The sequence below is a fragment of the Rhamphochromis longiceps genome, linkage group LG13 (genome assembly GCF_057381845.1).
Source record: "Rhamphochromis longiceps isolate RC_006_pf linkage group LG13, R_longiceps_female_GT1.1, whole genome shotgun sequence".
Classification (NCBI taxonomy): domain Eukaryota; kingdom Metazoa; phylum Chordata; class Actinopteri; order Cichliformes; family Cichlidae; genus Rhamphochromis; species Rhamphochromis longiceps.
In genome coordinates this window covers 25,432,624-25,449,262 of record NC_140569.1, presented here as the reverse complement: position 1 = coordinate 25,449,262, position 16,639 = coordinate 25,432,624, and the positions used below count along the sequence as shown (strand labels likewise).

Below are 16,639 nucleotides of genomic sequence, written 5' to 3'. Positions count from 1 at the left end.
TCAGGCTACAGGAAAAAGAAAGCAAGTACATGTTAACCTAGCTATTAATCCGCTCTGACAGCAAAGTGTCCTCCCTTGTAAAAAGAAACGAGCTATTACTGAAGACAGGATTTCTTTTCACCCGGGTGAATCCAGGATGCATTGGTAACATCATGACTGTAGGATGGTTTGATTACCTTACAAGTGGACATGTCACCCCTAACAAAGAACGCTTCGGATTGTTAATTAAGAAAGTTTCAGTTACCTAAGCCTCCCTTTCTTTTGGAGGACTTTGACTTTCTTGGACTCATTACCTTGTTCAAACTTGCAGTTGTTTAGAGCTTAGTCACGCTGTAGTGTAGCACCTGCTGCTGTCGGGTGTTGATTGCCCACATCTTTGTCATCACTGAAGATGGCACAATCTCATATCTTTTCATTATCATTTAATATATTATTTAACTGAGTAACATTTATCTCACTTCGTGTAGCATTTCTAAAGGGAAACCTATGGAATATATTAGTTTCCTTTGTGAACCGGTGGATTGTTTGCCTATTCAATGCTTTGCTTTCCGCCACGTAGACAGATACCGGCGGTTTACCTGGGGATTTTAAAGCCTTAGTTTTGTGACGGCTTTGAGATTTATTTCTCAAAGATTTGCATACCCCAAAGGTTTTACAGTCTTTTCGGGATGATAGAAGATCTTCATATCTCTGTCAGGGAACTGAGCCAAAGTCTTCTAAAAAGTTTTGGGCTATCACATACTGAGGATGAGCTGACACGTAACATCTTAACATTGGCACTCTGCTTCACAGCATAGTCTGGCCTTATTCAAAACTCAGATGTTGTGCTTGTTTACCACTCAGCTGCCACACATATATCAATTTATTGTCTTGTTTTCTTCATGCCCTGACATTAAATGCCTGGCAGCGAGATGTTTTATTGCAGAGGGAAAAGGGATGGCTTTTATGCTGTTTGAATTGCGCGTTTTTGTTTTTTTAACTACGCAATGGTTGGCTGCATTAAAGACGTGACTTGTGAACATAATAACCTAATTCCTTTTGATGTCTATCTCCAGTTATATGATGGGTAATCATAAACTTCAGACTGCATGTCTGAAGGATCATGGACTCAACTGCAATTTATCTTAAAACTCAGAGGACACAGCTAGAGCGACTCACGTGTGAGGCTAGCACTTTATCATCTTTGCTTTAACACCTTTTTCTTTCTTCCTGTGTTGCAGGGGAGCATGGGCAGTATAGCCTGTATTGCCTGGAAAGGTGACACCCTGGTGCTTGGGGATGTGGATGGCAATCTCAACTTCTGGGATCTCAAAGCTCGTTTGTCGAGGTAACAGCTAGACTGAAAAACCTTATGATAGCTCCAGTTTTGCTTTCTGATGCTTTGTTAAAGAAACGGTTCATAGATTGTAAACATTATGAGCAAATCGATCAGTAAAGCCCATTTCAGAGGTTGTAGGTTTCGTGTTTGAAATCGCACATGGGTCACTTTTGACCTGCTCTGAATACATGGCACATAAAATGGATTATATGGCCTTTGATGTGCTCTCAGATTTTGTGCAAAGTACATCATGTAGTGCACACAGGCTCATTTTCACGAGCATGTTTGAATGAACCTGTGAGTGATGAAGCTGAAAAGTCAAATCCACAAAGTAAATAAGGTCATTTCTTCTTATTATTAATTGACATTTTTAGGGGGATACCAACACATCGTGGTTGGGTGAAGAAGATTCGCTTCGCCCCCGGGAAGGGTAACCAAAAGCTGCTGGTCATGTACACAGATGGAGCAGAGGTCTGGGACACTAAAGAGGTAAGACTCTATACAGTAACTCCACATGCTGGTAGTTGCATATGAGATGCTATAAATTCCCAGCATGCATACCCTCACTGCACTGCGTAGCTCATAAGTTAAAAAAGCAACAGTCGTCTTCAGGTTCATAGCAGTGGTTTACGGGCTCACTGTGGCACACTTAATGGGTTTTCATAGAACGGCATTCACTGGGGCATGACAGTATTTCTATGGGGTGCATTAAACTAATGTCCTTTCTGAAGCTAACACTGTAATAATAATACAACTGCTGCAGTTCTGCTGTTGCGTTGACAAATCATTACAGTGTGTTGTATAGGTACACACACGCAGTTCTTAAAAGCTTTCTCTTGACATGTAAAAGCTCAAGCATAGCAGGATGGATGATTGTGAGTTCTGAAGGCGACTCGAATCCCTGCTTCATCTTTAGCTTTGTTTACCAAAGTCGTCAACATCCACAAGGTCCCCTCTGAGCAGTCTACTTTTCATCTTGCCCGAGATTCCTTCTGGCTTGTTTACATTTCAGTTTTTTATTTGATCTAATGTCATCCACTGCATTTTGTTATCTGTATCCATTCTACATTTTTTGTTGGCTTACCCAGCAGCAATCAGTGTTAGATATTAACTGGCAGATTAAATGACACACGCGTCGATGATTTGGTTTATTATGAAGAGCGAGGTAGAGAGAAAATGGTCATCGTGGAGCCCTATTTATGGTCCCCAGTTATAAAAGCCAGACAGTAGATGAGTCAAGCCGTAGAATAAAACAAGAAAAAGCTATAATGTAACAAATCATGAGAATTATGATTCGAAATCTAAAAGAGAATTTCAACCCCAGCTTCCAATGAGCTAATCAGCAGCTGAAGCGGGAAGCACATGAGCCATTTGGGATCTTGTGCTATCACATACAAATTCACAACAGTTTAGTTACATGCATATCTATTTGTTACCAAAACAAACATGTATTTACTGTACTTTTATTTTTTTTTCTTGTGTGCCTATAACATCATTCTGTTTCCTGTTTTACTTGATCAAAAAAAACCTTTCCATATTGTGTCCTTACAAATAAAAGAAGCAATTAGATTGCAATTTGAAATCAATCACCTTGGATGTCCTTTTTCTGCAGGTTCAAATGGTCAGCAGCATGCGCATTGGTCGCAATGTGAACTACCGCATCTTAGACATCGATTGGTGCACATCAGACAAGGTTGTCCTGGCATCCGACGATGGCTGTATCAGAGTGTTGGAAATGGCCATGAAGTCTGCCAGCTACCGCATGGATGAACAAGACCTGACTGGTGAGCTAGGATCCTTATGCTGCATAAAGGACTGAAAAGAAAAGGTTTATGTAGATTTTTGTTGTTGATTTTTGTTAAGTGTCAACTAAAAATGGTTGCATATACCCCGATCAGGCATAACATTATTACCACTGATAAGTGAACTAAATAACACTGATTGTCTTGTCTCTTCATCACGTAAGCCTTTTCTTCTCAAAATTGATGAACTAGAAGCTGGAAAACTGGGCAAGACGACTGGGTCAGAACATCTCCTAAACTGCAGCTCTTATGAAGGCTGGTCCATGTGGTCCAATCCAACAGATTAGCTACTGAAGCTCAGTTTGCAGAAAAATGTAATTCTGGTAGAAAGGAATCAGAATACACAGTGTCTCACAGTTTGTTGTGTATAGTGCTGCATAGCCGCAGACCAATCGGGGTTCCCATGGTGACCCCGGCCATCACCAAAAGCGCCAATAATAAGCGCGTGAGTAAATGGACCACAGAGAAGTGGAAGAAGGTGGCCTGTTTTATTTTTTAAATTTACATAATGTGGATGGCCAGATGTGTGTGCATCGCATGCCTAGGGAACACCTGGCACCATGCTACTATATGGGAAGAACCGCAGCACAGTTTGGTCAAGGCTGTTTTGGCAGCAAAAGGTGGTCTGACACAATATTAGGCAGGTGGTTGTTATGGCTAATCGGTGTAGCTGTGGATTAGAGCTCCTTTACCCAGTTACAGGTTGGCATCTGTAGTCACTCAGTTTATGATGCTGATAAAACCTACAGTCTAATATTGTGTTCTTTCTTATCTGTGGTAAATATGCACAGATCCAGTGTGGTGCCCTTACCTGCTGCTGCCCCGAGCTGCCCTCACTCTAAAGGCTTTTCTTCTGCTGCAGCCCTGGTCAGGAACCTTTACCATGGACGTCACGCAAGTGTAAGTCTCACCTCTGAACAAGTGTTCACTGTGAAATCGTCTCCTTGTTTACATGTCTTTTTAGTCAGGCTAACTGATTTTGACCTGAGGATGATTTTAACTTTCACAAAGTGCTGCTGAGCTAAAGGAACTAGCAACAAGATTTAACGTTATGAATAGGCTTGGTTTGACGTGATCAGAAGCTTTACTTCTCATTTTCTTGTACATAAGGGTGCAGATACATTTTAGTAAGAGAAAGCAACTTACTGAGTAGAAGTTCATGAATTGACCTGAGGTTGTCTGCAAGATCCGTATGAGCTGTGACCATATGATGTTTGAATAAACTGTTTGAGCAGTGTAAAGATGGGTTTTACTGATGTGTTTTTAAAAATAAAAATGAAATATTGCTTCCTACCCTGAAAGCAGGCGGTTGTAAGTGAGCAGAGCAGCACATCAATTGTTGTCAGTAGTTTCAATTATTGATATCCACACAGCCTCGGTCAGTAATCTGTGTGAAATGCTCTAGGTTAAATTGCATTTAAACATGTGTACTGTGTACTGCTCTATTTGAGGAGGAAGACCAATAAGCCATCTTCTGTTGAACTGTGCTACTTTTACAGTTACAGACTGATCTCATCTCCCCACATACAGTATGTTCTACAAAAAACTAATGAATGAGTATGAGAAGGTTTTCAACTCTGCTATCTCAAAACCAAACTTTCCCCTCATTAATTCATAACGTTGACCTATTTTCAGACTGATTCACTCTGAGGAGAAATAAAAATCATCTGATTGCGAATCTTGGTTACAATTTAGTAATACCATCCATTTTTAATCTACTTTCACTTTGCATTGAAGGATGATTTTTATGTCTGTCAACCAAAAAATAGTTTTAAGAACAGTTAAAAAGTAGTTATGGAAAAGGATTAGGGCCACTGGGGAAAAAAAAGAGGGGCACTTTTTTTTTCTTCCTTTCCAGAATTCTGAGAAAAAAGTCAGAATTTAAAAAAATAAATAAATCTGAGAAAAAAGTCTGAATTCTGACCTTTTTTTTTTCCTCGGAATTCTAATCTGAGATTAAAGTCAGAATTTAAAAAAATAAATAATTCTGAGAAAAAAGTCTGAATTCTGACTTTAATCTCAGAATTCAGATTTTTTTTCTCAGAATTCTGGAAAAGAAGAACAAAAAAGTCGAGCACACTTTCCCCCCCCCCAGTGGCCCTAATCTTCTTTCATAGGTAGCTGTGTTTACAAAACTTTGTTAGAATTTTCACCCAGTTTGCAAAATGAGAACTGAAAATATAAATATCGAAAATGTAATTAATTTTAAGTAAGATGTCTGCAAGATTAGGCTCTTACTTTTTCATCTACCACTACAGCTTCTGTCAACCACCCAGACACTGTCTGTAAAAATCACCAGTATAAACAAGTAAACAGCTCAACGCGGGATTCAGCAGAGGCCGTCCAGAGGGACACTATTTAAGCCAGATGTAGTTACAAACCCATTTAACTGAGCCCTGAGTATTTCACTGCTTCACAGCTCCCTTATCATAAGTAAGCAGCTATATTAGCAGCGTGTGTAAGGCAATACCCATCCTCAGCTTAAATGTTAGAATAGACTTCGCTTGACACCGCAGATCGACTTCTCTTAAAAAGTGTTCAGATTTCCATTTAATATCAGGTCAGGTTCTATTTAAGGTAGATGTTAAAGGAGCCGTTTGACTTGCTTTGATCCTTCCTTCTGTTTCAGAGACTACAGTGAGAAAGATGAGATAAAAGGCCTAATCCAGGAGCAGCTCAACTCATTATCAAAGTGAGTTACTGCACTGTTGCTTTGTCCTCTAATGCCAAGTTCGTGTGATAACTCGATATTAATGTAATGGCACAGACACTAACAACCAAATAACAGTGCATGTATGTGATTCCAGTTTGTGTTCATGTAGGGTTGTTTTACAGTTAGAAACTGTAAGTCCTTCCTTAGTGCTTAGACAGCGGGCCCAGAGAGCATGTAGTCTGTGGGTTGACAGATAAGACGAAACTCCTGGAACAGCCACACTGGGCCTGCTGTGTTAGAGAAGTGTAATTGGCCCTGGCTGTGTTTTGATTGTCTGTCTCTGATTGGCCCCCCAGTGATATGAAGAGTGTGCTACAGGACCCAGAGCTCAGTCTTCTGCAGCGCTGCCTCCTCGTCTCACGGTGAGTTCGAGCTCTGTGTGAAGTTGCCAGTGTTTGTCTCTGCGCAGATTGTACCGTGTTCGTGAGCGTTCGCTAGTACCCTGGGGCGGTTATTTTGTTAACATTCAGACAGTGTATCTATGTCAAAGACTCATAAAAGCCTTGGTTACAGAGTTCCAACAGAAGTATCAGAGTATAAGGGACAAGAAAAAAAGTTGTCTAATATAGAGAATAATACTAACTTAATGATATTCTCTAATAAAAATAATAATTCTGACTTTACATGAGTTGCACAGTGAATATTTGCCCTCATTGTGCAAGAAAAGCACCTTGGGCTTTTTTGGGGTGGATTTAATATTTTTTCATATCTATGTTCACATTTTTTGTATGACAGACTAAACATTCTCAGGATGGAGGATACCAATCTTAAAAGATATTGCAGCCATCTTTTAGAGAGCTTATTTCAGCTACTCGGTGATGAAGAGGGCGACTTTCTATCTTTGAAATAACACACAGGAGTTCCTTTCATTTTTTTCATAATTTTAAAATTACAGTACAATCTGGGCAGCTACCAGTACCGTTTCTGTAATTTTACATATTTATCATGTAGTTTTAGTGATCGTGCCCACTTAAGATCAGAGAGTGGCCCATGATGATACATTTGACCAGATCATAGCTTGTGTCTTCTTTCTAAACTCCTGCGTGACTTTTTGGTGGTATGCTTTGCATTGTTAGCATGCTAGAATATTCTTCTCCTGCCCAGTTTCTGCAGATGAAAAGTGATCTCATCAGCCAGTATTGTTCTCCATAATCTCCACAGTCATACATGGTGCCTCCTATAATTATCACCTCCCCGGTTCCTTCTGCACTCTTGAAGAGCCGTATTCTCTCACCTTGGTGCATCACTCTCAGGACTATGCATTCTCGGTTCACAGAGGTTTTTGCAGTGCTATTTGTGCTCTTGCCTCTTCATCTAATCTAACAAACTTGTCTTGGTCTCGTCTGACCAAATAACGCTCAGTATTCCGGCTTATCTTCATGGTTTCTAGAAAAGTCAAATAAATGCAGTCAGTTGCTAGAGAAACGTGAATTTCCATTGTGCCTAGTCTGAAACTCTTGTTTTTCAGCTCTAGATTGCGCAAGTAGCCATCTGTCATTTTAGCCAGGCGGCCACTGCAGCTCTGTATCTCGTTCAATACCTTCTGATTACTGCTGTAACTTTCTTTCAACTGATTTTTTTGGCCCGTCTCCCCATCATCCTGTGTCCTTTTCCATCTTTTTTTTTTTATAATCTCACAATCAAATTTCATTTTCCCTGGCTTTTTCTTTTCCTCATGGAGCCATGCTGCAGAGTCAATTGTCAGTCTGGTTTCAGTGATCACAGATTTTTTTAATTTGACTGTCAGTGATGTATTGGCTTGTGCTACATTGAGTTTTTACCTTTTGCAGGAAGGTTTTTGTTTCCTTTCTCCTCCAAAAGCTGTTTTTTAAGAAAGTTTTTGCTTTTTTGTTGCTTTGAATAGTAGAGGAAATACTGTACTCGTCAACAGAGAAATGAGGCTGCTATTGAGAGCTTTGCTATTACACAAGGCTGGGCTCATTTTTCTACTATATTGTAAAGTGATGTTTTAGCAGGGATTTCTAGTTATTTGTGGAGGAAAATAATTATAAACATGTAACTACTTAATTTAGAACAAATTGGAAAGATGAGCCAGAAGGTGTAAAATTATCAAGCAAAGCAAATTATTTTGTTTTTGAAACATTTAAATTAACTGCCAAAGAGCATATACTTGCTGTAACTGTAAAGTGTAGTTCTGAAGCACCACAAAAAAAGTATGAGACTTGTGCTTGTGTCAGCAACTCTCATCTCATCTCTGCTTCAGCCTTCATTTCCCTCGAGCATCTGACAAATCTAGAGCAGCCAGTATGAAAAGAAAGGCAATATCATATCATCCCACCCCTGTTTGCATCCTGTTATTAATGCCATGATTTACCAGGAAAGTCTAAAAGATCATTTTTGTTCCTTGAACACCCTGGCTGCACTTTCAGTGAGAGCTCACGATTATGTCTCTACATCTGGCTGTCTCAAGTTTCCATGCCATTGTTAATGTCATAAGGTAACCTAGCAACAGCTATGTGTCTGTGCCGATATGTTAAAGGAGGCTGAGGAAAGTAAAGCAGGAGGAGGAGGAGGAGAGCTCACTTACAGACAAAGCGTAGGCTGGATGATGGAGGAACTGTGGTCATTAATGAGCAAACGAGTAGGGAAACCAGGTGCCATGATGATTCAGGCTGCAGAATCTGACTAGTCCAGAGACAAACACTGAACTCAGGTGATGCGTTTTTGTTTTTCTGTGGCAAACTGCAGGCTGTTCGGGGACGAGTCAGACCTTCACTTCTGGACGGTGGCATCCCACTACATCCAGTCATTTGCACAGGCTCGTCAGCTAACTGTGTCCGCCGCAGAGGGTCAGGCCCAAAGCGAAGGAGTCCAACCGTCACCTCAGAGCCACCTGGACATCTGCCACGATGTCTTGTGTGAAACCTCTTATTTCCAGGTCAGTATAATAAGAGAAAATGGAGAAAGTGTTTACCTGTGTTTGGTGCTGTCTCTTTGGTGAGCAGAGAAAGTAAAGACAGATAAGTTTCAGCCAACATTGGAAAAAAAAAAAATCCCCCCAGGAGTCATCCCAAAGACAGTCGATGTCCTCAAGCCAGACTATGCACAAACAAACACAGACGGCCTGTCCCTTATCGTCCACGGTGTCAATATCACCTCGGTCAAACAGTGCATTCTGTTACTAATGACGCTGTGGATCTACTCTCGCCCACATTTTTAAGCCTTTAAGGTCAACTCCATGCCTTCCTCTCCTCTGAGTGATTCAAGCCCTTATTGATGCCCTCTTAAAAATGTCTAATTTGTTTGTGCAGTCTGATTGCGTAGCATCCTGCTGAAGACATTCTTGCATCAGCATCCAAGGTCTTTATAAATATGACTCTTCTCTTTTCATCTTCAGTTAACAGACTAGTTAGACGTGTTTCAGCACACTGAGCAACATTTTTCAAATGTCTCCATCGTTTTCCTATTTTGTATCTGTGAACTGACTTAATTTCTAGATGGATTTTTGGATTTTTTTTTTTTTTTGGCTGCTGTACCGTTTTTTTTTCCCCCACTGTGCCAACCTCCGTGTACCCGAGAAAGTAAAATGAGGAAAAAACCTTTTCCATTTTTGATAAAAGACGATTTAGCCAGTTGAAAACAGTGCCCCAGACCTTTCAGTTCAAGGTTTTAAGTAGCAACAAGCAAATGTACTGTCTAATTTCACTCAGTATAGTTCCAATTAAAAAGTCTTAACATCTTTTTCTAATGGATTATGCACCATTCCGTTTTTGTGAAAGTTGTGCTGCTTGCTAATGAGGGGCCATGCAGTGATCACAAAGTTAGGACTTTCAAAGAGCTACCAAGACAGTGTGCAGCAGCATTTGGCTCCTGTTGTCATAAAACGACTTCAGTGGCAGCAGCCTGCATGTAATTACTAATATCCCGGACTCCAGTACAGAGCACACAGCTCTGAAGTTACTAAACTCATTTGGTATCTCCGCAAGGAAGTATACCCACAGCTATGAATTGCAGAAGAATTCATCAAAATAAAGCGAAGCCAAAAAAAGAAGCCTCTGTTGTAGATGTAGACGCAATAAATGTGTGCACGTAGCCATTCTTATAAAGAAATCTACTATGCTGCTATCTCTCCCGAAAATTGATGACTCAGTCTTTTGTCCATCAGCTGCTGTTTTTCTTTTTCTTGCCTATCTTTTGCTCATTGAACAGAGTGCAGTCAGTACATACAATCACACAATCTCGATGCCTGCAGTGAGTATAGCAGATTGAGCCCACGCGAAACCAACCTGAAGAATTTCTTTTAACATGCCTGTTGAGACATGCATGGGACGCCCTGCCCTCCTTAAATAATATATCAGATCCAACGCCACCTTCACTGAACCCCCAGGGTAGTGAAGACCTGAACGTCTATCCTTCCCCCAGGGAGACAATTTTTGACTGAGTCGGGGAAGCCACGGAGACATTTTCACCAACACATCAGTGATTTTTCTCCATGTCCTCCAGCTCCCTTTGTGTCAGTACAGTCAGTATTACACATCATTATGGGGATATAGCATCACGCCCCAAGACTCCCACAGAGCTGACATGGCCTTGAAACAGCAGCTGCAGTGATGACAGCTGCATCATTTTCCCACTGACAGGACTGTTTGAGTGACTTTCTGAGCCATAGAGTGTAGGTAAAAATAAAAAAAAGTCACGAAGTCATGTTTGGCGAACCTAAGATAGCATGCTGTATCTCTTCCACAGAGATGACCCTTAAAGTCCCCAAGAAGTGACCACATACTGATGGATGCGTCCACACAAGGCAGTTAGAAAGACATCATTTTGTGGAAACCTTTTGTTTCTATCACTGCGTGATCAGTGAACAAAGAACTAGTCTTGTTTACTTCCCACATACAGTTAGCATGATGCATTAACTGGACGTGGGAAGCTGGCATCTGGTGAAGACTGCTCATTCAGCCTTTGTTCCACAGATGGAAGAGGTGTCACCGTCCACTCAAAGACATGAAGAAGGCAGCTCTAAACTTCTCCATACATTACATGGTGGAGGTGCACATGAGAATAAAAATGTCAGACTTTGAGCAGGCTTTAACCTGCCTCATCCCGGTACAAAGTCGGCGTGATCTCACCCATGTGAGAATGGAGCAGGTCAAGTTGAATTCACAGTAGTGGGCGAGTGGATGGTGCGTTGTGTTTCCTGTGTGGTCTTGTCCAGGAGCACCTTAACCTAAACCAAACAGAGTATTTCTTCCACTGACTTCATCTTTGAAGTGAAGTATCTGACAGGGAAAAAATGAGATCTCCTGTCACCAAGAATTGGGAAACAGAGACTTAATAATGAAATACAGTACAGGGAGCACTGACACCCAAGAAACTTGTGAAGTTTTTAAAGACATTATAATTATACTCTCCATCTCTGGTATATGTATTCATGTAATCCATCACTTTCTCCCTATATTAATGCATGCGTACTAACTCATATCCTCTCTGTCTCTCTCTGACACAAAGTTTAATGGATTTCTGGAAGCACTTGTTACACAAAGCAAAAACTTATTCCTACTACTCCTTAAGTTGTTGCTCCTTGTGTTTTTCTTTTTAACAGAAGTTCCAGCTGGATCGAGTTCACCTGCAGGAAGTAAAGCGCTCCAGTTATGAACACACTAAGAAATGCGCTGACCAGCTCCTCCTTCTGGGTCAGGTAAGTATGACACCACCTACACAGTTAAAGTGCATCTGCATGGAGACTATAGCTGTGAGTTGTCATGTGGCATAACTGGTAGACTATGCACCACACTTTCCATTGCAAACCACACAAATCTACACCTCCTTAGCTGTGCATACATGCAAGCTAAAATGTCATAGTCATAAATAGTTCATATCGCAGTGAAGAAAATCAGCGCTGCTCCTGTCCTCCCTAGCTTCACAGCCTGCGGGGACTGACATCACCTCTTTCACCTCTCAATGTCACCACTCTCCTTCTAATCACAAGCTGCAATCAGCCGGCTGTTTGCTGGAGGTGCAGTTATCCAGCAGGCAGACAGGCAGAGGCCGGTCGGTGCTGACCCCAGCACGAGCTCCAGCCTTCATCTACACCAGATGAAAAGCATGATAATAAACATAATTTCCCCTCGCAGCTCTGTCTTGTTCAGCTCGTGCACAGTGGTTACCTATCAGAGCCACTAATGCCTTGTTTCTCTCTGCTGCCACGGTAATTACGCTCTCATCTCTTTGTTGTTGCTCTCAGACGGACCGGGCGGTGCAATTACTGTTGGAGACGAGCGCAGACAACCCCAGCTACTACTGTGATTCACTCAAGGCCTGCCTAGTGACCACCATCACCTCTTCAGGCCCCTCGCAGTCTACAATCAAGCTAGTGGCCACCAATATGATAGCTAATGGCAAGCTTGCAGGTAGTGTTCCTCTATATCTGATACCAGAAAGAACATTTTTATTTGTATAGCATACACCTGGGATCTTTTTATTTTTAATTTAAATTGGAAAGATTTATATTGGAATCAATCAATAAATCAAATAATGCTTATCTTATCAATTTGGCTAATAGCAGCATTGTGTAATGAAACCATTCTGCTGCTTTCAGGGCCAAGTTGGCCACCTTTGGTACTGATAGCTATGATGTCTCACACGTGTGTATGACTTGTCAATCTTCTGCTGTTTATCAGAGGGAGTTCAGCTGTTGTGTTTGATTGACAAGGCAGCAGATGCTTGCCGCTACTTGCAGACCTACGGGGAGTGGAACCGAGCCGCATGGCTGGCTAAGGTAACTCAGCATGACGGGATCCATCAGCAGGATGAAGATCAGATACTGAGTAATGTTTGGATAGTGTAAATCTGTGGGCATGTGAGTTGTGGATGTGTGACGCTTATGGCGCCACGATTTATTCTCTGAAGTTTGTTTTCCTGTTAGCTGTTGCACATCAGGGAACTCTCGTAGTGGTCACATATTTATGCTCCCCTAGACTTTATACAAACATAGACTGTGTGCACAGTTATTAGGCAAACATTTTGACCTTATCGTTGTTTTTATGCATATTTTCCAGCTATAAGCTTTATAAACTTGAATGACTTATTGGATTGAAGCATATCAGGTGATGTGTGTAATGAAGGAGGGTCTGGTCTAAGGAGATCAGCAATCTATATCAGCTTCTTTTCCTCGTGCAAAATGGGCACAAAAAGATATTTAACTGACTTTGAAGGGCAAAACTTATTTTTAAAATAATCTTTCAAGGAGATGCAGAAATTGTTACAATATTAGGGCATGATGACAGAACTAAACTTATTGTTGTAAATAGTCAACACGCAGACAAGATACGTGTTGAGGGAAAAAAGAGTCAAATTAACTGCCAAAGATTTGAGAAGACTCAGACATAAAGCTGTTAGGAATCCCTTATTCTGCAGCGCTGCCATATTCTAGAAGGCAGCCTACCTGCAGTGCAAGGTGTTCAGTGCTCAGAGACACAGCCACAGGCTGAACCCGACCACCAATGAACAAGACACATAAATTAATACCTCAGTACTGTGCCAGAAAATATCTAAAGATCAGATGGAAGGGACTGTTGTCAGGCCACACAGACGGGCCTTTGGATGGATCGGTAACCGGCTCTAGGCAAGGCAAGTTTATTTATATAGCACAATTCAACAACAAAGTGCTTTACAGAGACATTAAAAAAACAAAGACAATGAAAAGCATGATTTAAGTTTGATTAAAATTTGAAATTTGAAATTTAAGCTTAAAAGTGTGGATTTGGTGCTTTATTCAAATGCAGCTGAGAACAGGTGAGTCTTCAACCTGGATTTAAATAAGCTGAGTGTTTCAGCTGGTCTGAGGCTTTCTGGGAGTTTGTTCCAGATATATGGAGCATAAAAGCTGAATGCAGCTTCTCCGTGTCTGGTTCTGACTCTGGGAACTGATAAAATACCGGATCCAGATGACCTGAGGGATCTGGAAGGTTGATACTGGGTCAGGAGGTCACTGATGTATTTTGGTCCTAAACCATTCAGAGCTTTATAGACCAGCATCAGAACTTTAAAGTCTATCCTCTGACGGACAGGCAGCCAGTGTAAAGACCTCAGAGCTGGACTGATGTGGTCCACTTTTTTGGTCTTAGTGAGGACTCGAGCAGCAGAGTTCTGAATGAGCTGTAGTTGTCTGACTGATTTTTTTTAAAGATGCTGTTACAGTAATCAAGCCTGCTAAAGATGAATGCATGGACTAGTTTTTCCAGGTCCTGTTGAGACATCAGATCTTTTATCCTTGATATATTCTTGAGGTGATAGTAAGCTGATTTTGTTATTGTCTTAATGTGTTTTTCTAAGTGTAGGGCTGCATCCATCACTACACCCAAATTTCTCGCCTGGTTTGTGGTTTTTAGGTGTATAGATTGAAGTTCTCTGGTGACCTGTAATCGTTTTCCTTTGGCACCAAAGACTATTATCTCAGTTTTGTTTTTGTTTAGCTGGAGAAAATTGTGGCACAACCAGTCATTAATTTCCTCAGTGCATTTACCAAGAGCCTGTACAGGGCCTCGGTCTCCTGGTGACATTGTGATATATATTTGTGTGTCATCTGCATAGCTATGATAGTTTATTTTGTTGTTCTTTATAATCTGTGCCAGTGGGAGCATGTAAATGTTAAACAGAAGGGGTCCCAAGATGGAACCTTGGGGAACTCCACATGTGATACTTGTCTGCTCAGATGTGAAGTTACCTATTGATACAAAGTATTTCCTGTTTTCTAAGTATGTTTTGAACCAGTTTAGTACAGTTCCTGAAAAACCTGCCCAGTTTTCCCGTCGTTTGAGTAATATGTTGTGGTCAACTGTATCAAATGCTGCACTGAGATCCAGCAAAACTAAGACTGACATTTTTCCACTGTCTGTATTCAGACATATGTCATTAAATACTCTAAACTCCACTTTGAAGCAGACATCAGGTGGGGCTGGAGGTAGGGTACTGATATGAGCTGGTATTATTAAAGATGAGCTAATGTATCGTTTCGGGTTGAAGATAGCCTCAAACTCAACTCCCAAACAGACTGCTAGTTTTTAGAAGACACTTTCTTGAAGCAGCATACAGGAAAAGGTCTGCGTCTTTTCAGAAGATCCTGATTTTTATACAGGACAATTCTCACATATATCATCAACATTTTGGATTTACCAAGAGTGCTGTAGTTGTTCACTACTAAAATTTATATTTTGTTGACTAATAATTGTGCACGCAGTGTGTTTTAGCAGAAGAGTGACAAACCTCCAACTAAGAACAATAATTCATGCCTTTGCGTATCGCGTTTGCTTCCAGGTGCGTCTGAACCCAGCAGAGAGCGCAGATGTGCTGAAGCGCTGGGCAGAACACCTCTGCTCCCCACAGGTCAACCATAAATCCAAAGCCATTCTGGTGCTGCTTTCACTGGGCTGCTTTTACAAAGTAGGAGAGATGCTCCACAGGTAGGAACAAGCTATAGATTCAGAAATGGGAAGATAAGACTCTTGTAATTATCCCCTGTAATAAAATACATGGATGTATAAATATATTATCTCACTTTTTCTTCTCGAAAATGAGATTCCCTTTCTTGCACTAAAGTTTTTTGTTCTAAGACGTTGCACTTTCACAGTCCTTTTCGTCCTGATTACACTGAAGGACAAACCACAGTGTAGGGTGTGGGCTGTACCTGTGTCTCTTACCTCAGCATCGATCTCCTCTGAGAATACCGTTCCCCCCTCCTTAACAGCTCATGCTCCGAGATGCTTCTGGCAGCAAAAAGCTCTCAGAGAGAATTAGAGAGACATGAGGACGACAAGGTTGATGTATTCTGTAGGAACACAGGCATCAAGGCAGGGACGATGCTGGTTTCTGATGGTCCCTCTCACCTCCTTCTCTCTGTATCTTTCTTTTCTTCCTTCCATCTCCCGGACAGCATGAGACACTTTGATCGTGCCGCCCTCTTCATCGAAGCCTGTCTGAAGTATGGGGTGATGGAGGCCAACGACTCGTCCAATATCCTTTTTGAAAACCCATTATTGTTACACGTTACAAGTATGCACCTGATAGTAGGCAGCTTCACAGTGAAGGTCAATTTAGATGCTCTGCAGAGCACATCAAGCTCTATTTCACACTTTCCCATTAGCCAGTAACACACTGTGATCACAGAGAACAGTTGGAAAACTTTTTCAACCTAAACTTTGAAAGCTTATTGTATATCACCATCTATGGGCACAGTTTTGGCACATACTTCTTATCTGTAAGATTTAAATATATTTACCATCTAACTCAAGTAGTATGGTATCCTGTAGTGTTCCCCTGCTCCTCTGTGACTCAACTGAGATAACCTGTAACCCTTAACAAGAATTTATGTCTACATCTGTCCTACCAAACCCTTCTTTTTATCAGCCACATTTTTAATGCGCACAGTGCTGCACAATCTCTATTTTATCTAATACACGCTGAGTATGTTGTGAGAGAAGAAAAAGAATCTGACATTCACCTAAAAGCAATATTTCATCTAGAAATCTCTGCTGTGTAATAAGATATCTGTTTGTCTTGTCAAAGCTGTGTTTACTCTGTGTTTTAACCACAAAGCGAGTTATGATTCATGAGGACCAGATCAAGCCAGGCTCTCTTCGAGCGCAGGTTTTTGTTGGAGAAGTGACAATAACGTCAAACAGCTTTTTAGTAAAAATATCTCTATTTTTCAGACTTTGTGAGTACATGAGCCAACACTGCCTAGAAGTTAGGCCCACACAAAAGAGCAAGTGTGTGTGTGTGTGTGTTTGGGAGAGACCAATTAATCTTTGTAAATTTAGTAATCACATAAGCCAAATGTACAATGTG

At 41.1% G+C, this 16,639-nt stretch overlaps 1 protein-coding gene across 1 annotated transcript in view; it reads left to right on the top strand.

The window, feature by feature from the left end:
- Positions 1 to 16,639, top strand: part of wdr11 (WD repeat domain 11) — a 65,528-nt gene that overhangs the window by 46,135 nt on the left and 2,754 nt on the right. The window contains exons 17-28 of the mRNA XM_085428696.1: positions 1,221 to 1,327; positions 1,693 to 1,807; positions 2,931 to 3,102; positions 3,912 to 4,020; positions 5,750 to 5,812; positions 6,130 to 6,195; positions 8,543 to 8,732; positions 11,397 to 11,492; positions 12,039 to 12,204; positions 12,475 to 12,572; positions 15,110 to 15,255; positions 15,726 to 15,808. Of these exons, the coding sequence (XP_085284822.1) occupies positions 1,221 to 1,327; positions 1,693 to 1,807; positions 2,931 to 3,102; positions 3,912 to 4,020; positions 5,750 to 5,812; positions 6,130 to 6,195; positions 8,543 to 8,732; positions 11,397 to 11,492; positions 12,039 to 12,204; positions 12,475 to 12,572; positions 15,110 to 15,255; positions 15,726 to 15,808 (1,411 nt within the window). The remainder of the gene's footprint in view (positions 1 to 1,220; positions 1,328 to 1,692; positions 1,808 to 2,930; positions 3,103 to 3,911; positions 4,021 to 5,749; positions 5,813 to 6,129; positions 6,196 to 8,542; positions 8,733 to 11,396; positions 11,493 to 12,038; positions 12,205 to 12,474; positions 12,573 to 15,109; positions 15,256 to 15,725; positions 15,809 to 16,639) is intronic.